The sequence below is a fragment of the Neovison vison genome, chromosome 13 (genome assembly GCF_020171115.1).
Source record: "Neovison vison isolate M4711 chromosome 13, ASM_NN_V1, whole genome shotgun sequence".
Taxonomy (NCBI): Eukaryota; Metazoa; Chordata; class Mammalia; order Carnivora; family Mustelidae; genus Neogale; species Neogale vison.
Genome location: NC_058103.1, coordinates 17,706,681 through 17,730,651, shown reverse-complemented (window position 1 = coordinate 17,730,651; position 23,971 = coordinate 17,706,681). Strand labels below are relative to the sequence as shown.

The 23,971-nt window shown below is 45.3% G+C and overlaps 1 protein-coding gene across 2 annotated transcripts in view; it reads left to right on the top strand.

Annotated features, from left to right (window-relative positions):
* The window catches only part of TMED8 (transmembrane p24 trafficking protein family member 8), a 54,419-nt gene extending 34,034 nt beyond the window's left edge, over positions 1–20,385 (top strand). For both annotated transcript variants that reach the window (XM_044231918.1, XM_044231917.1), the window contains exons 2-6: positions 2,833–2,911; positions 8,095–8,224; positions 9,832–9,958; positions 10,402–10,707; positions 13,077–20,385. In XM_044231918.1, the coding sequence (XP_044087853.1) occupies positions 2,833–2,911; positions 8,095–8,224; positions 9,832–9,958; positions 10,402–10,707; positions 13,077–13,294 (860 nt within the window). In that variant the 3' untranslated portion in view covers positions 13,295–20,385. The remainder of the gene's footprint in view (positions 1–2,832; positions 2,912–8,094; positions 8,225–9,831; positions 9,959–10,401; positions 10,708–13,076) is intronic.
* The last annotated feature ends 3,586 nt before the right edge of the window (positions 20,386–23,971 follow it).

Below are 23,971 nucleotides of genomic sequence, written 5' to 3'. Positions count from 1 at the left end.
TATAGAGAACAACCTGACGGTTACCTGAGGGGAAGTGGGTGGGTGGGGGATGGGTTAAATAGATGATGGGATTAAGCAGTGCCCTTGTGATGAGCACGGGGTGATTTATGGAAGTGTTGAATCACTATATTGTACACCTGAAACTAATATTACATTGTATGTTAACTAACTAGAATTTAAATAAAAACTTAAGAAAAAAATAAAGAGGGGCGCATGGGTGGCTCAGTGGGTTTAAAGCCTCTCCCTTGGCTCAGGTCATGATCCCAGGGTCCTGGGATCGAGTCCCGCATCGGGTTCTCTGCTCAGCGGGGAGCCTGCTTCCTCCTCTTTCTCTCTGCCTCTCTCTGCCTACTTGTGATCTCTCTCTGTCAAATAAATAAATAAAATCTTTTTTTTAAAGAAATAAATAAGGAAACACACAAAATCTAGTGCTCAGAGTATTATATCAAGAAATATTGTATCCTTATTAAGAGGTCATAGTCTTAGTGTACTCAGTGTGGATTAGAACACATTTGAAGAAGTTGTCCATTTTAGCTCCTTACTTCAAATGGAACAAAGAGGAACAACACAAGGAGGCCAGTGTGGTCAGAGGTCACCTGAGGGATGACTGAGAGGGCTGGAAATGGTCAGCCTGAGGAGGAACTTGCAGGAAAAGTGATAGCAGGCTGTAAATATTTGAAAGGGTATGGTGGGGAGGGATTGAAGAGCAGAGGTTATTGCGAAGTAGATTCTACTTAGGTCAACGTAGGGAGGAACTTCGCACATTATCTCTGTCTGGTGAAAGGACCTCCTCACAAAGTAGCAGAGACTGGGGGGGAACATCTGACAATTGCCTGAGCCTCCGTTCCTTTGCTGGGAGGTAGAAAGAACACATAGTCCTCCTGAGTGTCTCTTTTACTGTCTCACAGACTCCCACTCGCAGCACTTCTGACAGCAGATGTGGGATTTTTTCCCCCTCACACCAAGTGATTCTGTGACACCGCCTGGGTGTCCTACAATTTAACTGAATTGTGACACTGCCAGGGGATAGCATCAGATTTCACCGGTTAAGGGCTTCGTCCCATGAGAATGTTGCCTCCCCCCTGTCACCTCTCCCCTTTCACAGGTTAAGGGCTTCGTCCCATGAGAATGTTGCCTCCCCCCTGTCACCTCTCCCCAGCGTCAGATGCCCGTCTCAGGTAGTAGGTCCCAGGTTACCCACAAGTGCTGTCTGACTTGACTCTGTGTTGGGGGTTCCCGTGACCTCCTCTTTGGATTTGATAATTTTCTACGGCAGCTCAGAGAACTCAGGGAAATACTTACATTTACCAGTTTATTAAAAGATACGAGAAAGGATACAGATGAATAGTCAGATAAAGAGACAGGGAAGGCAAAGTCTGGGAGGGGCCCAAGGACAGGAGCTTCTGTCCCCTTGGAGTCGGGGTATATCGCCCGTCACCCTGCTGGTATATGGATGTGGTCACCAACCTAGAAGCTCTTCAAACCCTGCACTTTGGGGATTTTTAAGGAGGTTTTATCACATCACTGTGATCAGTCATTAACTTCATTTCCAGCCCCACTCCCCTCTCTGGAGAATGGGGGGTGAGGCTGATAATTCCAAGCCTCTGATCATGGCTTGGTCTTTCTGGTGAGCAGCCCCTATCCAGGAGCCCACCCAGAGTCACATCTTTGGAACAAAAGACACTGCTATCACCAGAGAAGGTCCAAGGGATTTAGGAACTCCGGGTCAGGAACTAGAGTCAAAGATCAAGTATTAGAACAAAACATACTCATAGTGCCCTTTTCACTTAGGAAATCATCAGGATTTTCAGAGTTCTGTGCCAGGAACCGGGGGCAGAGATGAATGTGGACATTTTCTGTTACATCACAAGAGGGAAGTTGGGTGGCCTCAGCTCGCTCTAAGTTCTTTCTATGTATGAGAGTATGAGCTGATGAACAGAAAAATAAATCTTTTCACATATTAAAAAAAAAGTGAGACTAGATTTAAGTTGAATCACAAATATTTGCCCATCATTTGCACTTTTATGTTGCTACCAAATGCAGACATTTGCAGTATTTGAGGTTTACGTCATTTAAGTTGTTTTTTGTACTGAGAAGTGGACTTTAGGCTTTGGTTTCTCGTGGTCTTGACTAGAGGAGGTTAAGCCAGAGCCTAGCTAAATACACTAAACCATATGCTTTTCTGAGTGCTCAAGGAAAGGCTAGATCAATAAACCATAAAACTTAGTAGGACCTAAAGGTTAGGAGTGTGAATCCTGTCTCTGCCGTAGTGGCTTTACCTGAAAATGGCAATAATGCCAGCCATAGGCTTGTTATGAGCTTGGGAACATGGCTTTCATGATGCATTTCACCTGTCTACTCCTTGAAGCTACCTACCAGTTCACCAGTAAGTCACCGGTGAGTGAGTGAAAGAAATGACAGAAATCCTTTCCCCAGGCTGCAGTGAGCACACCGAATGTAGAGGTGACACTCCATCCTGTGATGCTGAATTCCAGGCATTTCATCCTAAATCTCACTCTGCCTTCAATGTTTTGCCTAATTTAACCATATGGTTCCTGAGAAATGTGATTGTTGAATTGGAATGAATTTTGTAGGGGCTTGTTTTGGGAAGGAGCGTATTTTCTTCATGAATGGGTTATGCCGGTCTGAGAGTACTTGGATGTGAGTGAAGACTTGAATAATTTATGCACTGGGCCTCTCAGAAATAAATGTCCAGAATATTTTTGGAAAGAGAAAGTTGGTTGAAACTGCCAGATTTTTTTTTTTAAATACAAGATAATTATGATTATGTTCCCTCTCAAATACTGAATTTTTCTTTCCTTGATTTTCTAGAGAATGAAGATCTAGAAAACACCAAGGTCACTTCAGTGGCTTCTGCCTCTGATCCAGAACCCCATTCCTCACCTTACAGGTATGGGCAGCAGCTGCTTGGCTCCTAGAAGTTTATTGTCTGAGATAAGGAACTGATGAAAGGCATGGACAGCGACTTTCAAGGGGTGGACAGGTTGGAGTGAAGAGTGTAGATGATTTGGTCATCAGTCAGTCAATCCTTAAGTGTGTTTGGGGGCAATGTCAGATCTCTTTCAGGTGATGAAATTTTCTTTACTCTCAGAGAGCAAAACTGTAACAAATAGTGTAGTATCTTCATTTGTCCTTTTCAGAAGCCCAGTTTGAAATGTTAAAACATTAGACATGGATCCCCAAGTGCACTTTCAAGAGAATGTGTGGTTGGTTTTTACCCAGAAGATGCATGAACACACACACTTTTGGAGTTTTTTTTTTTTTTAATGTAATTTTTAGATTAAGCCATTATGATGACCTTCAGATTGTTATTCTTTTTTTTTTTAAGATTTTATTTATTTATTTGACAGACAGAGATCACAAGTAGACTGAGAGGCAGGCACAGAGAGAGGAAGGGAAGCAGGCCCCCCGCTGAGCAGAGAGCCCGATGCGGGACTCGATCCCAGGACCCTGAGATCATGACCTGAGCCGAAGGCAGCGGCTTTACCCACTGAGCCAGCCAGGCGCCCCTCAGATTGTTATTCTTAATTTCCTGCTCCATCCATTTTGTCTACCAACTGTCACTGATACCACACTGTATAGCAGAAAGGGAAGAGTTGTACTGAGCTCTGGAATAAGTGGAAACATGAAACGTGCATGGCATAATTAATGAAAACCTGCATTTTGGAGAAATAATGGAGCTGATCGAGACTATAGTCCAGTTGATCCACTCATGGCACAATTCTGTCCAGTAGAACCACTGTGGTCTCCATGCCTCACAAAAAGGTGATGGCTAGGGGATACAGAGGAATATCAGAATACTTAAATAATCTCTTATTTCTTTTTTTAAGATTTTATTTATTTATTTGACAGAAATCACAAGTAGGCAGAGAGGCAGGCAGAGAGAGAGAGGGGGAAGCAGGCTCCCCGCTGAGCAGAGAGCCCTGTGTGGGGCTCGATCCCAGGACCCTGGGATCCCAGGACCTGAGCCGAAGGCAGAGGCTTTAACTGACTGAGCCACCCAGGTTCCCCAATCTGTTATTTCTTTTTAAATTATTTTATTTTATTTTAAAGTAAAATCTATGCCCAGTGTGAGGCTTGAACTCAAGACACTGAGATTAAGAATCGCATGCTGTACTGACTGAGCCAGCCAGGTGCCCCCAATCTCTTATTTCTTCAGTAGAAGTTCTTTATTCTTACTTTTATATATGAAATAAAACTTTTTTCCCCCAGAATTCAGATGATGAAAGGTAATGATTAGTGTAATAATATAGTTGGTGATATATAGGCATACTTTTAAAAATTTTTCTCTGTAATGACAATAAAATACTTCTTACAGACTATTTCTATTTGTTCAATACTGTACTAGGTGTTAAAAGGTATTATGTCATGTAATCCTAACAGCCCTGAAACAGTTATTTTTTTTTCCACAATGAGGAGAACAAAACAGTGAATTGAAAAATTTCCCAAGTTTTAGAGCTTTCGGTTGGTTCTACTCTAAAGCTTGTTCCCATAAGTCACATTAGAAGGGTTTTGAGTTCCATGCTTAGAGCTACTAGGTTATTTATATAACAGTCCTTTCAGAAGACAAAGCCTCCCGAAGGCTTTGATGATAGGAGACAATTCTTGTCCTTATCAAATCCCAGGAGAGGAGGTCCTTTCCCTCATCCTGCCATCACCCTTTTTCTGTGCATAGTGATTTGAAAGATATTTGGGATATGGCTTTTGGCACAGAACTGATTTTTCCTCCTAAGAGTAAATAAAGTTTTTTGAGTGAGAATGTACAACATTCTTAGAAAAAAGGAGGTTTAATGTTAAAGCTTTGTTTCGAAAATCTGGTGTGCGAAGCAAGAAATCCAGCCCAGATGACGCCTGAAGTGTACTGTTTATGTTTTGTCTATATTAGAACTGGAAGGGCACAGTTCTCTCTCTTTGCTGTGAGGCTAGCTCGGCTGGCCAGGCTCTCCCCTCCCTTGGGATGCCCTCCTTACTCCGGGTCAGCACACACAAGAAGGCTTACAGTGGGAGTTTTTCCTTGACGTGGTTTATCACTGGCATCAAGTGATTTGCAATTAACTTTCCCAAAATACCCTTCGTTGATTCTTCAGAGCATAAAGTGGTCATGTGAATATTAAATTTATGTGGGCTGTTGCATGTCCTGCTTAGAATTGTTTTTTTTAATAAGCAGAACCACGTTTGTGCAAAGTCGTTTGCACAAAGGCAAAGAGACTTTAGAAGTGCACACAGTAAGGTCACGCCTGTGGTCCGATCCACTGTTACATGCTCCCATGCCAGCACTCCTCTCTTGCTCCCAAACAAAAACTAACTTATTGATTGATTTATTCAACAAATATTTTGGGACTGTCTCCTGTTTATTCATTCAACAGGTATTTGCTGAGAGCCTGCTTGCTACTGACAGGGCAAGCACTGTTCTAGGCAATGAAGATACCATAAATGACCAAACAGTCCAAGTCCCTGGTCTCATGGGGTTTACATTCTAGTGGGAGGGCGGACAGAAAGCAAGTATAACTCATATTTCATACACTCTGAACTTGCCACCAACTGTAAGAAGTACTGTTATTTTATGAACTACCAAGAAATGGAAGAATGCCCAAGGTAGAGAGTCTAATAAGAGATACACACACACACACACACACACACCCCTCTCCACCCCCACACTGTGGGGCTAGGACACCAAAAGCCTAAACCTTCAGTGAAAAGATAAGAAAAAACGTCCCTCCAGGGGCGCCTGGGTGGCTCGGTTGTTAAGCATCTGCCCTCAGCTCAGGTCACAATCCCAGAGTCCTGGGATCGAGCCCCGCATCGGGCTCCCTGCTCAGCAGGAAGCCTGCTTCTCCCTCTCCCAGTCCCCCTGCTTGTGTTCCCTCTCTCACTGTGTCTGTCAAAAAATAAAGAAAATCTTAAAAACAAAAACGTTCCTCCACACAGAAGGATCACAAGGGAACTTCAGTGTCTCCACTTGGCACTGTGTAAGGAGTGGAAAAAAATATCTCCCCTGAGAATATGAACCACGAGTCTGTAATCACCAGTTTGTGGTCTAAATTCAGTCTGTCAGTGTGGCCTGAACAAAACCCTCACAGAGAACTTATTTCAAGTTGTCTCAGTTGGAAGCCTCCGTGAGTACGGGCAGGAGCAAACGCAGATCTCCTGGAGAAGGACTCCATGTCAGGCCTGGGCAGTTGTAAAACACTACTAATTTTTAGGACATCCCCCATTTTTTCCTGTATTAAAATCTGAAAACAAATATACATCTTGCAGTCAACCAAATACGGTACATTATATGCCGGTCGTGGTGAGTGCAATGAAGACAAGTGAACAGGGTTAGGGTATAAGTTCGATGGGGCCAGGATAGGGTGAGCGATTGCACCTCTTGACCTCTGGGGAGCCTCCCGAGAAGTAACAGCTGAGCAGAAGCCTAAAGGAAGGAAGCCCTCAGGTACCTGGGAGAAGAATATTCTAGGCTGAGGTGATAGTAGGTACAAAACCCTTGAGTGGGAGAGGGCTTGAGGTGTTTGGGGATTCTCAGAGGTTCAAGAGGCCATTGTGACTGCAGCAGACCAGGCAAAATGACATGGCCTCTTTCTAGGGGACGAGGGTTCCATGTGACAGGCCTGGCATAAATGCTGTGCATACCGGGAGTGAGACCTGTCCCTGGCCCTGCCATCAGGCTCACCTTCTAATAGACGAGACAGATCAGGATAAACAGCGTCAAGAAACAAAAGCAGACTGTAATTTCTGGGGTTAAATAGGCTTACAGCCTAGACTAATTTACATTTTACCCAGGATTACCCAAGCAAACCCATACAATCAACAACATCCCACACCTCTGGTTTTTATAGTAACTTCCTCTTGTTTGTTCTGAGGGAGGCTGGAATGACCTGGATGTCCCAAAATATGGCTTTATTTTATCTGAAAAAGAGGCAATTTGTAGAGTGATTTTTTTTTTTCTTGTTTATGTTTAAAAAAGAGAGAAAGAAGCTAATAAACACCAAAAGAAGTCCTTTGTCCCCCATGATGTCTGTAACACTCCCATCACTTACTCAGTTTTCCTGGGGAAGTGATGCTTGAAAAAGCAGTAGTTCTCAACCTTTACACAATTCAAAGTTGTTGAGGACCCCAAAGGATTTTTTCAGTGGGCTGTATCTATCAGTGTTTACTCTATTAGAAATTAAAACTGGAAAATTAAAAAATTGTTGTTGATTAATTAAAAAATGAAAATGATGAACTCATTGCATGTTAATGTCAGCGATATGTTTTTAATGGAAAACAACTATTTTCCAAAGCAGAAATAATTTAGCGAGAGAGAGCGATGTTGTAATTCTCACGTCTGGCTTCACAAAACACAGTTGGATTCTCACATCTGCTTCTGCCTTCGTTCTGTTGTGAGATCACGTATCATGTACTGGGAAACTCTAATGTATACTCTTGAAAAGAGGAAAATGAAAAAAGGTGATCATTTTTTAGAATTATTATAAAACAGTCTTAAGAGCCCCAGCAGTCCCCGCACCATAGTCTGATAACTGCTACTCCAAAGAATTCACGCCACCTCCTGCTGGCAACAGATTTCCGAGAGGCCTGGGGTATGGTGCTTCCGCCCCGGCTCCTCACTCACTTTCTGGTCTCTCAGGAAGCCAGTGGAAAAGGAAGAGAGCAGAAATGACTCCCTCGCTTCCTTAAAAGTAACTCTTCAGATGCTTGTGTTTTAAGTCATTGGAATAGTAGATTAGTGTGCTTAAAAAAGGAAAGAGAGTGTTGACCGTCTTTCATTACCTGGCGGCTGGGTGTGCCGTGGAGGATGGTGTGAAGTGGATACACCGACACGCTGCTCGCGGCATAAGGGATGAGGCAAGAGGGACGACCAGAGACCGGAGGGGGACTGCCTCCTGAATCCACGTGCCCTCCCTCTGTTGTGGGGATGAATTTCTGGCTTAGGCGAGGCCTAAGGGACAGGAGACCTAAATGCGAGAGCAGAGGTTGGGAGGTGGCCCTCGAAGGATGTTTTAGTCCTAGTTTCTCTAGGACTGCTGTGCCTTTTAAGAGTCTTTGAATTGACATGCTCTCTTCCTCTGAGAGGCCACAGATGGTGTCTCCAGCGAGCGACGATGCCCCAGAGGGTCTGCGGAAGACAGCTGGCACCTTGGAGTTGCAGGCCTCCGCGGAACAGGAAGTGCTCCCTGCAGACCAGGCCCAGGTCCTCAACAAGGTAGGGAGGACATTGTCGCCGTCTCTTTGGAAGGAGCAGTTTGTGGCACCAGATTTAGATGCATCTGGATGGGTTGGAACTAGAAAGCACTGGGGAAGCTCACTTTTAACCATGTGGAGGACAGATATACGGATATACGTGTCGCCCTCCGGTCCCCTCACTGAACTAGCAACTCTTCAAAAAAGCAAGTGTTGGAGTGAATGCTCACATGGTGTCTAAAATCCTCTGGGTGTGAGGAGCTTTGATATGTGGGATTGTGTTTCAGCTTCAGTTTTCTTCTGGTAGATCTACTTAATATTTATGATAAAGTTTCCCTAGAAGTGGAATAGACAGCAGTGGTCTCCCTGCCATGGAGGAGTGCGTTGCTTGTATCATTATTAACACATCTGTCACAGTAACAAATGGTACTAGTGACAATGAAGACAGTACCTTTGCATAATGCTTTATAGTTTACAAAGCACTTTTATGCATAAAAATGCTTCATTTACTCCTGAGAACCTGTGAGACAGGTACTGTTATGTTCCCATTTTACAGATGAGGAAACTAAAGCTAAGACCTATCAGTGACTTTACTAATGCTGCACTGCTAATACGCTGCAAACTAAATCCTTTGTTTAGCCTCTGGAAAAGGAAAGAATCATGTAAGTGGGTTAGCCAGAGTCTCATTTACCTCATTAAGCAATGCAGGTAAAGAACTCTCTTTCTCCAGAAAGAGGTATAATATCTCCAGAAAGAGATATTATAAGAATATAGTCTGGGAATAATTCAAGATTGCTTTCTTTTTCTCTCGCAAATATAATTCTGGACTCTTAACTGGACAGTCATCTCATTGGCATGCTGACCGGAGTGGGGAGTGGGTGTACATGTCTTGAGTTGCCTGCTGACTGCTTGGAGAAGGAGCAGGAAATGATGGCATAAAAGCAAGAAACAGGAACATCAAACCGAGTGGTCTGATGTGAAATGCACAAGAGGGGTTGAAGCGTCTTGCCATGGGCTAGCGAGGGCTTTGAGTTTCAAGTGATGCTTGTACTCTCCATGCAGGTTATGTGTCTGGCAGCAAATGTACTGTTTAAATACATTGAAACAGTAAAATGGTGATTATTTATAGAACACTGTTAGTGGATATGACAGCCGGTGTCTTGGGACATCCCAGTTGTGCCATGGATGAGTCAGAGACAGAGGATATAAATCAGATCCTATCTCTGCAGGGCTTTGGTAACTCGATTGACAGGGATCTGGAGGTTCTCCGTGAGTGGGAACTGTAGCAGGAGGCTGGGTGGTAGAACGGGAGTTGGGCTAAGCCCTGGATGCCAGTGCTGCCTCGAGGGAGGTGGCTGGGAAGTGCTGTGTAGGCCAAGGCTAGATCAGGGCACGGCCCAGAAACGCTTTTGGTGCAGAAGTCGGTAGCAAGCATGGAGGATGTTCACCGACAAGGATTTTATAAAGGGTCTGGAGTGGGATAGTGGCAAAAGGAGGAGGGAACCTAGCCGGCGGGCTTTGAGCAGGGAAGGTGGAGGCAGTAGCTCAGGGGTGGGCAGCGCCTTCGGGAAGGAGGCTGGTTGGACTCTGCCCTCTAGTAAGTGCTCTAATCAGAGTTCCGTTGTGCAGATGGCCAAGTACCAAGTTCCACAAAGGTCCGGGGACATCGTTATGATCCAGTCTGAGCACACAGGAGCTATAGATATCCTTTCCGCTGATTTGGAATCTGCAGATCTCCTGGGGGATCATCGGAAAGGTGAGACCTTTGGGGGTATGGAAGGTGATTTCTCTACTCCCAGTGGGTGCTTAAAGAAAGGCAGGCAGGGGGCTTCTGGGTGGCTCAGTCAGTTGGGCGGCTGCCTTCAGCTCAGGTCATGTCCCGGGGTCCTAGGATGGAGCCCTGTGTCAGGCTCCCCACTCAGCAGGCAGCCTGCTTCTCCCTCTGCCTCTGCCCTGCATCCCCCGCCCCCCTACCCCGGGCTTGTGTGCTCTCTCTTTTTGTCTCAAATAAATAAATAAAATCTTAAAAAAAAAAAAAAAGGCAGGCAGACTGATGGAAGGAAAGTGAGAAGGTGACTTGTGAAAGGCAGTCAGAGAAGCCAGGAAGTAGAGGGAAGGTCTTCGACTGCAACACCCTCCCTAAACCAAATGCCAGGCGTTCCTCTTGGTTTCTCAGCAGTGAGCTGCTTGTCCTTTCAGTGTCCCCCCCTCTGATGGCTCCTCCGTGCATCTGGACCTTTGCCAAGATGAAGGAATTCAAAAGCAAGCTGGGCAAAGAGAAGAACAGTCGTCTGGTGGTGAAGCGGGGTGAGGTGGTGACCATCCGGGTACCTACCCATCCAGAGGGAAAGCGCGTTTGCTGGGAGTTTGCGACTGATGACTATGACATTGGCTTTGGAGTTTATTTTGACTGGACCCCTGTAACCAGCACTGACATAACTGTGCAGGTCAGTGATTCCAGTGAGGATGAGGATGAAGACGAGGAAGAGGAGGAAGAGATTGAAGGTAAATTTAATTTTAACATAATTTGCATTTTGCTTTTTCTGGCTCAACCCAATTCCTAGTGACCACTTCCTGTGTTATACCAGTCCTTTTCTTCCTTAGAATGCAAGTGAGGGATCGCTGTCAGCATTCTAAGCTAAACTGAGTGATGCAGGCCGAAGTCAGACCCTCAAAGAACATTCTGGTGGGGATGCTATTGGTGCCTTGGTAGAAAGCTTCTTTTGCTTTTTAATCAGTCCCTAGCTATTTCCCCAACATCTCCGTGGGGTCAGGGATGGAGTGGGCAGGGAAAGGGGTGGGTCAGTGATGCAGTAGAGAGATCATATGTAAACCTGGGATTATTTTATATTTCTCTCATAGTTTGGGATATTTACCAGTTTTAGTCTGGAACCAAACCGAGTGATTACAGCTTGCTAACTGTACTCGCCTCTGAGCTGTCCCAGTTGGCTGACTACTGTTTACTTCTTTCTTTATGCCCAGAGCAGTTTTCTTTTTAAATATTTTATTTATTTATTTATTTGAGAGAGAGAGTGTGAACAGGGGGAGGGACAGAGGAAGAGGGAAAAGCAGGCTCCCTATTGAGCAGGGAGCCCCAACACAGGGTTTGATCCCAGGACCCCGAGATCAAACCCTGAGGCAAACACTCAACCAACTGAGCTACCCAGGCACCCCCAGTTTGTTTGTTTTTTTTTTTAAGATTTTATTCATTCATTTGACAGAGACACAGCGAGAGAGGGAATACAAGCTGGGGGAGTGGGAGAGGGAGAAGCAGGCTGCCTGCTGGACAGGGAGCTGGATGTGGGGCTCCATCCCAGCACCCTGGGATCATGACCTGAGCCGAAGGCAGATGCTTACTGACTAAGCCACGCAGGCGTCCCTAGTTTTTTTTTAATTTAAAAATTTTTTTATTGAGATGTAATTGACATAAAATATATTAGTTTGGTGTGTACAGTATGATGATTTAATATTTGTATATATTGTGAAATATGCCCAGAGCACAGCACATGCCCAGAGTAGTTTTAAAAGTGGGTTCTGTGTTCCACTCATTTGCAGTGCCTGCTCAGGATGACCCTGAGGCTTTTTTTTGTTTTGTTTTGTTTTGTTTCGAAATAGTAAGAGTAGGCTCTAAGTAGGTTCCAAGCATCTTGATTTTTTATATAATCTTAAAATCATTCCCTTGCGGGAGCCTGGGTGGCTCAGTGGGTTAAGCCGCTGCCTTCGGCTCAGGTCATGATCTCAGGGTCCTGGGATCGAGTCCCGCATCGGGCTCTCTGCTCAGCAGGGAGCCTGCTTCTCTCTCTCTCTCTCTCTCTCTCTGCCTGCCTCTCCGTCTGCTTGTGATTTCTCTCTGTCAAATAAATAAATAAAATCTTAAAAAAAAAAAAAATCACTCCCTTGCTTCTTCATGGAAGAGCAAGTCTGCAGGGAAATCTTCAGGTATTTAGGCAGGAGAACCCCATGTCTTAATTTGCCATTCTCAGGTGGCCAGGTAGTAGTTCTAGGTTGCTCTGTACAGCATGTTTGTATTTCCTACCTCTGTTAGCTCTTTATTTTTCCTGCTGAATGAAAAGATGTCAGAGTCTTCCCTTCTAAATCTCTTTTCTTGGGGCGCCTGGGTGGTTTAATTGGTTAAGCACCAGACTCTTGACTTCAGCTCAGGTCATGATCTCAGGGTCCTGAGACTGAGCCCCCTGTCGGGCTCCACACTCAGTGGAGAGTCTGCTTGGGATTTCTTTCCCTCTCTCTCCCTCCTCCTCTGCTCCTTCCCACTGCTCTCACTCTCTCTCAAATTAATAAATAAATCTTTAAAAAATAAAATAGGGGCACCTGGGTGGCTCAGTTGGTTAAGCATCTGCCTTCGGCTCAGTTTGTGATCCTAGGGTCCTGGGATTGAGCCCCGCATCAGGCTTCTTGCTCAGCTGGGAGTCTGCTTCTCCCCGCCCCACCCCTGCTCTTGTGTGTGCTCTCTCTCTCTCTCTCTTTCAAAACAAATCTAAAAAAACTAATGAAATAAATATATTTTCTCTCTCTTGGAAATGTCCAGACACTTCTGGAACTAGGTTGGCTCTGTAAAGCGAAATCATTATTAGTCAGTGGAGACCTTACTGGCATTTGGGTGGAATGCTTCTTTGCTGAGCAGGTACTATCCTGATGTTCAGTGCTCCTGGACACTTGAGCACCCAATGCCAGTATCACCCACAGGTTGCTGTGATGGTCAGAGGCCAGCAGACACTTCCAAGTTCCTGTGGGAGGACAAGAGCATCTCCCTGGCTAAAAGCCCCTAAGTTACCTGGTCCATTCTTTTACCTTGAGGTCAGACTTATTCTTTCTCTGAAGTCATATCCAAACACTCTGCCATTTTGCTCACACAGACCCTGTCCCAGTTGGCGATGTAGAGAGAGGCTCCAGGAGCTCCCTTCGAGGTCGCTATGGGGAGGTCATGCCCGTGTACCGGCGGGACAGCCACCGAGACGTGCAGGCTGGCAGCCACGACTACCCCGGCGAGGGCATCTACCTGCTCAAGTTTGACAACTCCTACTCCCTGCTCCGCAACAAGACTCTCTACTTCCACGTCTACTACACGAGCTGAGGGCCCTCGGGGACAGGAGGCAGGCGGATGTTCGCTGGCTGGAGCGGGCTGCCAGCTGGTGCCTCTTGTTTCGGAAAGGCAAGAGCTAAAAGTCGAGCGTGAGGTGCCTGACCCTCACGTCCTGCCTGGCATGCCTGACTGTTGACCCCACGTAGCTTTTCCCCCTCCTTGGCTTCTGCAGGTGATGGTATAGTGCTCCTGTTCTGTAGTCCTTGACTCACGCTCCTTTTGCTTCAGTCTCCAGCAGAAGTCCCTCTGGGAAGGAACCTGTTAGGCAAGAGCCTAAAGGGAGGTTGGTTGGGTGTTGTCTTTTAAATGAGGTTTGTTTTGGTCCAAGGTATTAGTCCAGTTGTTGCTCTCTCCTCTCCCAGAGCCTTTCCTGCAGATCTGTTTAGTGGCGCTCACTGTTCATCTGTTGGAAGTGCTAGAGGAGGAAAAGCGCATTGTGAAGGAGCCTCCTTGGATGGAGTGAGCTCTGTCCAGCCTCTCACCACTGCCATCTTCCCACCTGCTGGTTCTCCATGGTCTGTAGCACAGGCCGGGAGCCCTCACTGCCTTTGGAGGGGGGTCAGTGGTCCCGACTGTCCGACTCTGCCTCTTGCCCTCCACTTGCCTTTCCCCACGTCTGTGTTCCGTGCCCTTACAGCAAGAACGTCCATGCCATCTAAAGTGGTGATCACGTAGTTTAACACCGGGGCCGGGGATAACCACCTCTATCACTTCCTGCTTCAAGAGTTTGCAACCTGTAGCCTGGGTGCTGGCTGTTGGAGGGGAACGGGTGGGAAGTAGGTACGGGATTGATCTCAGAATCCACATCTTTGAAAGTCAAGTGTTACTGTATTACTTTTTTTAAAAAAAAATCAAAGAAGAAGGTATAATCTGAGAGAGAAGGTTAAAAAAATAACAACACTTCCGATTCCCCACCATGCTTTTTTATCTTTAGGAGTGTTATTTAGAAATTTTGCTCTAGAACCCATCGAATTTCCAGAGTTTCTGTATTTAGGTTTCTTGCTTTGAGGGCTTTAAACTTTTGGAGTTCAAAGTCTCTTAGAAAGGTTGATGAAGCTTCACTGTTGCTGCTGATTGGAGTTGTTCTTTACTAGGCCAAAGCTGGCTTCTCCCCAAAGACTGCCTTTCCCACTGTATTAGCCCCGAGGCCTGGAGTGCCCGGGGTCGGGGAGGCTGTCATCAGTGGTTGTAGCAGGAGCAGCAGGGCAGGGCCTCAGGCAGAGAAGGGACCACTGTGGTTGTCTGTGCCTCCTTGTTTCTTATTCCTTGTGTCGAGTCTGTTACTGCCCTAGAATTTTGAGGAATAATTCGACTTATTTATTACTTTATTTATTTTTGAAGCACATTTCATTTTGCCATTGAAACAGTTTCCCTCTGTTTCTTAGAAGGCTTCTGTCTCCTTTGAGCCACGGAGGCCACCTCTTCTGTGGAGTCAGATGACGATTTTAGGAAGAGTTGGGAGATGACCATGTTCCCTTCCTACAGGTCAGTCCCGGGATGCTTTGGGAGGACTCTGCCCTTCCGAGATAGATGGTGCCGCCTTACCTCAGCACTCCCTGTGACGAGTTCTAGGTTGTGAGGGACCTGGTCCATTCGCCCAGGATGGAACACAGAGGAATTGACCTGCCTGTGAGGGACATGGTATGGTTCTGGGATTTCACAGTCCTACTTTGAGGAGTTATCCTCATGACGGTTCCTTTGGCTCGTTCCATCCTTGTGCAGGTGTCTCACATCAAGACTCTCCCCGCTACGGGGTCAGAGACTCAAAGACCAGGGCCCCTCCCAGTAGTTCTGTAGCAGCATCTGGGTCCTGGAGCAAAAGGCCAGACGGCCTGCACTTTCTCCGTTCCCTGGGGAGCAAAGCCCCAAGTAGGACAGGATGCTGTGGACTGAGCAGCACCTTACCTCCATTATTTTATATTTCAGTGCATTTTGTAGAAGATGACACTGGCCAGAATGCATCTACCTTGTAAGAAACTAGAAATTATTCTAGTGACTGTTTGGCTGTGAGAAGCAGACTCTCTGTACATCACATCATCATGAGATAAGCTGAGTGAGCACTCTTCTGGCACCGGAGTTGAATCACGCCTTAGCTAAGTGAGGATAATCCTTATAAAAGATTTCTACTGAGCTGTTCTCCTTTCAGCTCAAGCCTTGCTTCTTGTTCCTGTTTATTATTAACTTCTGGCTTTCTCTTAAAAGGGAGCTGTCAGGCCGTAGCAAGCTCTCTGGGACTACACTGTTTGTTTATTTTTGCCGTGAGCTGCTCTGTGCTTATTTTCTTTGGCATCCTAGTTCTGGTGCATCAGGGAAGCCCAAGGGGCCTGTTCCCGTCACCTCTGTGTGCCTCTTGTCTGGGCACTTTTGAAGTCCTGGACATGGTTCCATTTCTTCCTTGCGCTGGCGTGTCTTTGTCCCATTAGCGCAAAATGGCTAACAGAAGATATTTTCACTATCTGATTCATTCCTCTTTTCCTATTCAATTTCTGAAATCACACTTTCGGGACCAAATATTTACTTGCGGAAGCACACGGATTTAGTGAGAATTTTTCAGCCCAGCAAATCCTCAGAGGTCGTCCTTTCCTTAATCTCTCCCTTTCCAAGTTTAGAGAACCAGACAGTGAAATCAGAGTCATCTGCCTCATCCTGTTCTCCAGAGCACAAATAAATACTAACAGTCGGAAGAGAGCGCTTTGTCGTGGGAGAGAGATTGAAATTCTCTACACAGAGCAGCTGGCTTCTTAAATTTCTTCAGTTTGTTTAGCTTTGCCCTCTGTTGAGGCTTTTATAAAGGAAGACCTGTTTAAAGTGTTAATTTTTTCTAACGTTTTATCACAAAATGTGTTCTGCAGACGGAGAACTTAAAAGCAGCAGATTGTAAACACCCTTGGGTATACCCACCATAGAGGTTTTAAAATTATAAACTGCTAATTGAAACAAAGACGATTTCCCCATTCTTTTCCTTTTGACAAGCGTCCGATTAGGGCGTTCCCTGCTCGGACATCAACTCTCCTGTGTCAGAGGGCCCCTGGCTTTTTAGCAGATTCGTTTCCTCCAGCAGGAGTTACTTGGGAGGTGGTCCTCCTTCATTAAAAAAAAAAAAAAAAAAAAGTTCTTGATCTCCATCTTTGAAAAACTCATGCTGTATTTCCCTCTCTCTCAGGCCAGAGCTGCCCTCTTTCCTTCTTTAACTGACCAGGTTGAGGGAGGGAACTGTGAGACTCTTCTGGAAGGACTTCAGTCTGCTGCTTTACAACAGGTCCTCAGGTCTCCGAAGTTAAAACTTGATCCTCAGACAATGAAAAGCTTTATAGTGGAAGCAGGTAACAACTTCAAATGAGGCCATTCCTCTTTTCTTTTTTAAATAATTCATGCACTTAAAGATTTTTTTTATTATTTAAGAAAGGAAATGTCAGACTTTTTAAAAAGTTTATATTGCCCCTCATTATGTGTATATGAAAGAGTTAAATCTGAGAATTCTCTATCTTATATTAACCAGTGGGATTAGATATTATTGTTACAGAAAATATCTGAGTTTAGATACTTCTGGTGAACCCTACCCTCTTTGAAAGAATTGGGCAAAACCCAAATCCTAAAGTCTGTACCTTTATATTTTATTTTTTAAGACCACTTTTCTGCAGAAAGTTGCATTTTAACCCCAAAGTCTGTCATTCTGAGGTATGGAGTTGAGTGGCCCTACCATTTACATTAAAGGAGTATTTTCGTGGAGGGTGAGGGAGGGGCAGGAGGGAAATAGTTTGGGCAGTTTGAGGCCTGCCTTTTAAAATTGATAGTAAGGAAGAAAAAAAAAAAGAATAAAATGAGGGGAAGGGAGATAAGCTGTCAAGTGTGTCCCGGACTTTTGCTCATATCCTAATTTTGTTCTTTAATCTGTATTTTATGAGTTGGAATTGTTCTTTAAGCCAAAAGCCTTGCTGGTTCTCATTGTGCTTCTTGGAGAAACCCCAGCCCCCTTTGCTGTCTCTTCCAACTAGATCGACCTTAGGAATCTTTTGGAGTAGGTCTCCTCTACTAAGTGTAATCCCCCGACCCGAGGCTGCGTTTCTTCGCCGTATTCTCTGGGGCTGAGAGTCTAGTGCTGTGGAAAAGGGTGGTGAGACTGACAAAAGGCTGAGAGGGGGAGCCGCTGCGGCCCTGCAGCCCGAGCTGGTTTGAACGGTGGCCAAGACAGGGGTGAAATTGGTTAATTTTGAACAAAATCACAGAAGGGCCTCAAGCCACAAGCTGTGCCCCTCTAGGCTGACACCATCCCCCCTCCGCCCGTGAGGTGTAGGACTCAACATCTTCTGTAATCTTTGTGGGATGGTCATCCACCCAGCAGTAAATGGAATCGTTCATTCTCCCTTCTGAGAGCTTCCAATTAGAATTTCTCCTGACCCTAAAAAGTCCACATCAGCCTCCTGAACTAGTCTCTTTCCACCGGGCTAAAAGTGTATAGAGCTCCTGAGAACCTGGATTTCCTGGAAAAGGGAAGAACACCATCCCTATAGAATCGCAGTGGTTGAAAAGAGTTGGAAGGGGAGTTTCTGTCTGAAGGAAGGCAATTTCATTTTTTATTGTGAGCAGTAGCAGGTTCAGGGGTTTATGCTCTTTGGAGAGCAAGTGATCATATTCAATGGCGATTGGGTTGTGCTCGGGGAGCCATTTCTTTGGGAACTCATTAGGGAATGGGTGTCTAAAACGAATCACAAGCCAGGTGCTTTCCAGAAACCCTGTCTGTGGTGAGTATCTTTATGGCCAAAGTCCCAGTCTTCATGTGCATGGAATCCTATCCCTGGGCTCTCATTTCCATACAACTGAGAGATAAAAAGAGTCTAGGCTCCCTCCATTTCTCTCTGATATCTTGGTTATTTACCATATTGTTTAGCATTGGCAGCATGGTATCTAAGGCCTCTGTTTACCTGATTAACCAGAATTAAATAACAGTGTTTGTTGAGGGGATAAGGCATCAGTGTCGGTTAGAAGTAGGACTGGGGAGCAATTGTGACTTATAGTCCCATATTGGGATAGCTGGGTGACTTGTGTGGGACTGTCCAGCCATCCGCTGGAACTCTTGTGAACCTTACCAAGTGAGTGAAGAAGCTGTGTCAGTGAAATACTGATGAAGACAACAAAGTATCTGAGTTGAGTAACAGATAGAACAAGCCCTCCATTTGTGGGAATGGTGGTCTGTCCCTGGCTGTAAAGGTGATTATAATATGAGTTTGCAGCACTTCAGTGTTCTCAGAAGTAGAAGAACCCTCTGGGAGTGGGTTGCTGGTAGCCGCTTTCCTGGAAAAGGGGGAGGCACCCAGAAAAACACTGCTTTGGCTCAGTGGGTACCTGGTCATGGTCAGTGTCACCCTTTTGATCCAACCCATCCAGCACCTGTGAGCACTCCTTTGACGTCTACCCATTTATTTAGATTCTGAGATTAGGGCAGGATTTGAGACCAAAGGGTGAAAGAAAACTTTGGTAAGTATCGTGTGGCCAGATTTCAGAAATCACCACTCCTTTTGAAGTGTTGCCTCTGCCTGAACCGCAAAGGCCACACAAAGCCCCTGCTGTTTGAATCTCTTGTCATTAAGCTAAGAAAACCCACTAGCCCAACGCCTTGTGATGGAGTTCATTTACAAATAGTCATTCCCTCACAAAAAACAAGTCCAAAAGTAAGATGCTGGCTTTGAAATTATTTGTGGTCCTGGTCAATGGTTTGAACCCATGATCTAATTTACCATTGTATGTACTTTGATTTTTTTAGGCCCCAGGTATGTGGACCAGAGTTAATTTCATGGCTCTTCTTTACACTGAGACTTGAGGAGAAGGTGTCCCAGAAATCTAGATGTACAGGCTTTATTAAATTCCATAGTTTTCTGTCCTTTTAAGTACTTATCTAAGGGTCAAATAATATATGTGAAATGACTTTCAGGGGACAAAGTGCATTTTCCAAAAGTTCTGATATAGGGTCACAAACAAGTTTAGAGTTTAGGTTTGGAATAGTCTAGCATATAGGGTTCCAGAAGAGCCCTTAGCTAACAGTCAGCTTTAGGAGTTCTCTTCCTGAACTCACTTCTTCACTCAGGTTTGATATCTCTCTGTCTAAAACGTTCCTTGTTACTGTTGTTGATTCTTAGGTTCAGGCCAAGAATCATATGGAAAACATTATCTTAGTTTCTTCCCTTATGTCTTAATTAGTACATTTTACTAAGAAATTCCGTATTAAGAACCCAACTGACATCCCTTTCTGAGATTATTGTCCCATAAGTGAAGTTGTTTTTATTTAATCAAGTTGAATTTCTTTCCAAGTAGCCATATTCAAGAGCAAGTGAAGTTTAGAAAAGGCAGTCCTGTAACCCATGACTCTGGTGTACCCATTTGCCCTTAGTGATGGGAATCGTTTTGGAAATTCTCAGAAGAAAGTTGCTTTGTAATCAAAGTGATAGATTATAAGAAAGCCAGACTTTGGGTAAGGATACTTGGAATAGAGGGAGGTGCTTACAGATTCCTAAACTACTCGATGCCGTTTAGCTGGTATTTCTGAAAGGCCTGCTTTGGTGCCATGCACTGAGACCTGTCAGTTGTTTGAAAGATGATTCTGCCTTCTTGGCAAATTTTTAAGGAATTGGCAAACTACAAAGGCATTCTTTCCTACTTGTTCTCTTATCATGCGTTGGCGCTGATGTTACATACAGAAAGGGGTCTGGAAGGGACACAGTGTCACCATCTTTTAAGTACAAAAATAACCCAACAAGTTCTTTATTGCAGTCATCTTATTTTACGTGTCCCCTGAGAAATGCTGTCAACATTTCCTATGATTTCTAAGAGCTCTGTACCAAATTGTCTTTCAGTCGTTTTGTCCTGCTGAGTGGTTTTTCCTTTAAAATACCTTCTCTTACCACCCTGTGGCTTTGAGTGTGTTGCTGTGATACACAGATGATTCCTGGGCTATGATTCCTTAAATAGCTCAGTTCTTGTGTTTTTATATTATGTAACAGATTTGTGATGCTTTTGTGCATTTCTTTGTCTTCTCTTCCAAGTTTTGAAATCTGTCCTAAATAAACTTTTTCACTATGCACCTGAAACATTTGAGTTCTATCTTAATGAACCTGGTTTACATTTTACATTTTTTATTCATCTCTGTATTTTTCCTAGAGGAAAGATATTCTATAAATCTATATAAATTATTCTGTAATCTATTGATTATAAAATTCAAGAAAAATTAACAATTCAGAAAAAAACTGAGAATAAGATTAATGACCGATCTTTCAACTGTGTTTACATTCATGGCAGAGTATTACATACTGGGAACTAAGTTTAGCCCAGTGGCAGAAAAAGTGGGTTTAGAGCAATGATTGGTAAATGGAACATTATAGTGTTTAATCGCTGTCTGGTTTCCAGTGATGTTCATTTTCCAATGAACTTTCTGTGTTCAATTTTGGAACTGGTACAGTGGACACCAGGTTAATCATGAACACAGTCTGGGTGATATTATTTTCATCTCAGAAATAACATCCTAAGATGTCTTAGCCATCTCTTAAAATGTTGCTTGTGCACATCACTTGGGTTTATTACAAAATGAGAAAATCTCCTCATCTGACCAGGAAGGGTACCATTGAAATCTTCTCTTCAGTGGTATGTGTGCTTCTACCCCAAGCCTGTTAGATCTTTCTCTGCCTTCCCATGCAACATAGTTCAGAGGCTGATGTATAAAGGAGGAAGAGATTGGAAATAATTGTGAGTTAAATGAATATAATCTGTCTACCATACTACAGCACAACTAGGAGAAAGCTCCAGAGTACATGGAGCTGGGGGTCTTCAGTGAGTTATGTTTGGGTGTGCTGAATGTAATATGTCACCACTAACACATAACATGCTGAAAGTTATTTATTTATTTATTAAAGATTTTATTTATTTATTTGACAGACAGAGATCATAAGTAGGCAGAGAAGCAGGCAGAGAGAGAGAGGAGGAAGCAGGCTCCCTGCTGAGCAGAGAGCCTGATGTGGGGCTTGATCCTAGGACCCTGGGATCATGACCTGAGCCGAAGGCAGAGGCTTTAACCCACTGAGCCACCCAGGCACCCCTGAAAGTTATTTATTTTTAAAGATTTTAAGTACTCTCTACACCCAGCATGGGGCTTGAACTCACAGCCCCAAGATCAAGAGTTACACACTTCATGGACTAAGCCAGCCCGATGCCCCATATTGAAGGTTATTTTTTAACTTTTAAAGGTACTACTCTTCAGGGCGCCTGGGTGGCTCAGTCTTTAAACGTCCAACTCTTGATTCTGGCTCAGGTCCTGATCTCAGGGTCGTGAGGCTGAGTCCCACTTTGGGTCTGGGCTGGGCTCAGAGGCTGCTTGAGATTCTCTGTCTCTCCCTTTCCCTCTGCCCCTCCTGTCTCTCAAATAAATAAAATCTTTAAAAAAAAAAAAAAAAGGGCACTCCTGTCATCTCATGGACCTGACATAGCTCGGGATTGGATTCAGTCTGATGTGCTTTAACCCATGAGGTTTCTGCTAAACTCAGCAGCCATATTAGTTCACATATTCTCCCGAAGTGGAATGATGCCTGCTGGGCATTCTGGAATGGAGAGCTAATTAAGTCATGTTGAAAAGTTCGGAGGAGCCGATATAATAAGTCCTTTTGAGTTGTGTGTTCACTGGTGTGTTCAGTGAGCTCACTACTCTCCTTAATGGATACGTATTTTGCTTTGGAACAAAAATCCTGTATATTTTTCCTTGTCCTCAAGTATTTCCTGGCAGCTCCTCCTTCCGGTTTTCATCCTTCTAAAGCATTTGCCAGGACTTCCTACTTCTGTAGAGGGGAAAGCAGTAGCAGGCCACTCCCGCATCTGCCCGTCATCCCGTGGCCTCTGTCCCGGTGGCTGCAGGTCAGGTCTCCCTGGGGCCTCTGACCAGCCGGAGTCAGGGATCTGCCCGTTGTTCTCCACAGGCCCCACAACTAAGGTGGAAATGAAGGACTTGACTTTTACCACCCACTCAGCCTGTAGAGAGGAGCTCCTACTGGAAAATATCCCCTAAATAGGTGACAGTTTTGAATTGAGAGATACATCTGACCCCTGAAAACAAGCACTTAGTTGCAGACGTGAGGAAGTCACAGAAGAGCTGGTTTTCAAAGCCCTTTAGAGAAGCCTCATTCTTGCTAAGCCTCGGAGCCATATGGAAATCTTTGCTCCTTCATGATCTTCTAAGGCCCCCAAAGAGCAGAGACATTCCGGAAGGGAGGGGGTCGCCAGCCATGGCTGTATAGGAAAGACAGGTTTCCATCAAACAAGCACCAAGGGAGCAAGGCTAGTCACCCTGCTTGGCATGGGTGGGGGGTCAGGAGTGCAGCCCTAGAGGAGCTCAGGGGAGCTCTGCTGTCGTGCAGGGAAGATGGTTTAAAAATGCCACATTCTCGGGGCGCCTGGGTGGCTCAGTGGGTTAAAGCCTCTGCCTTCGGCTCAGGTCATGATCCCAGGGTCCTGGGATCGAGCCCCGCATGGGGCTCTCTGCTCTGTGGGGAGCCTGCTAACTCCTCTCTCTCTCTCTCTCTGCCTGCCTCTCTGCCTACTTGTGATCTCTGTCTGTCAAATAAATAAATAAAATCTTAAAAAAAAAAAAATGCCGCATTCTCTTATTCCCTGGAGCACAGCTGAGTTCCTCTGGGAATAAAGAGGCGCTGTCTCCCATGCACCCAGCCACAGATCCCTGGAGAAGGGTTTCCAGGGCAGAGGGCTGAAGTCGGCAAAGTCTCGGGTCTCCACATCCCTCAACGACAGGTCAGCTGATCATGCTGGTGTCCCGGACTCCACGGAGGGCCCTTAAAATCATCCATTAGGCTGTCACACAGAATGACAGCCTCACTCTGACTCAAAACCACAAGCCCCGAAACCAGACCACTCTCCTTTCTCATAAGCTGTGCTCCTTCAGCAAGGCCAGAGCCTCTGCACATCCCAACGCCCCTGTCCCCACGCTCCTTTTCCACCCCTCAGTTCACCCTGAGCTGGCGGCTCCCCAGGCCTGTCTTGTCTTGCAGGCCCGCAATTCCCATCGCTTCCTCACAGGCCTGGTCCCCTGAAGCCCACGGGAGACACCCAGAGTCATTGTAGGCCCTGGAGAGCACAGACACTCTCCTCAGATTGGGGTGAAGAAGGTAGCAAGGGCGGACCCTAGCCCTGGTCCTGGCACCAGCCTGTGGTGCTTCCAGCTGTGTGGAAAGCTCCCGAGGTTTAAGGCTCTAGCTTCAACAGATAAAAATCTCCTTTACAAAAACATCATGAGAGAAGAAGATGGATGGACCACTGTCCTCCTAAAGCCAGTGCAGCCGAGAGTTGCAGAAGTTCAGTCACTCCCTCTGAGTGGCGCAGATAATCCATGTGGGATGCCCACAGAAACCCAGCACTTTCCAGGTGTGTCACCTCAGAGGAGCCTGGGATGAGTTTCTCTGGCTTGGACACATTTCTGTTCTTGTGGGGCAAGGTCAGGTTTGTCTTGAGTTTGAGGGTGGAGGGGTCTGGGGTGAGGCAGTTAGAAAGGGGAGCCTCAGAAACGGGGCTCCAAGGACCTCTGCTGAGCCCGGAGGAAACCCCACATTTGTTCTCTCCTCCTTCCATCCACCCACAGCTGATTCTGTTTCTATCTGACATGCACCAGAGAAGTCCTGC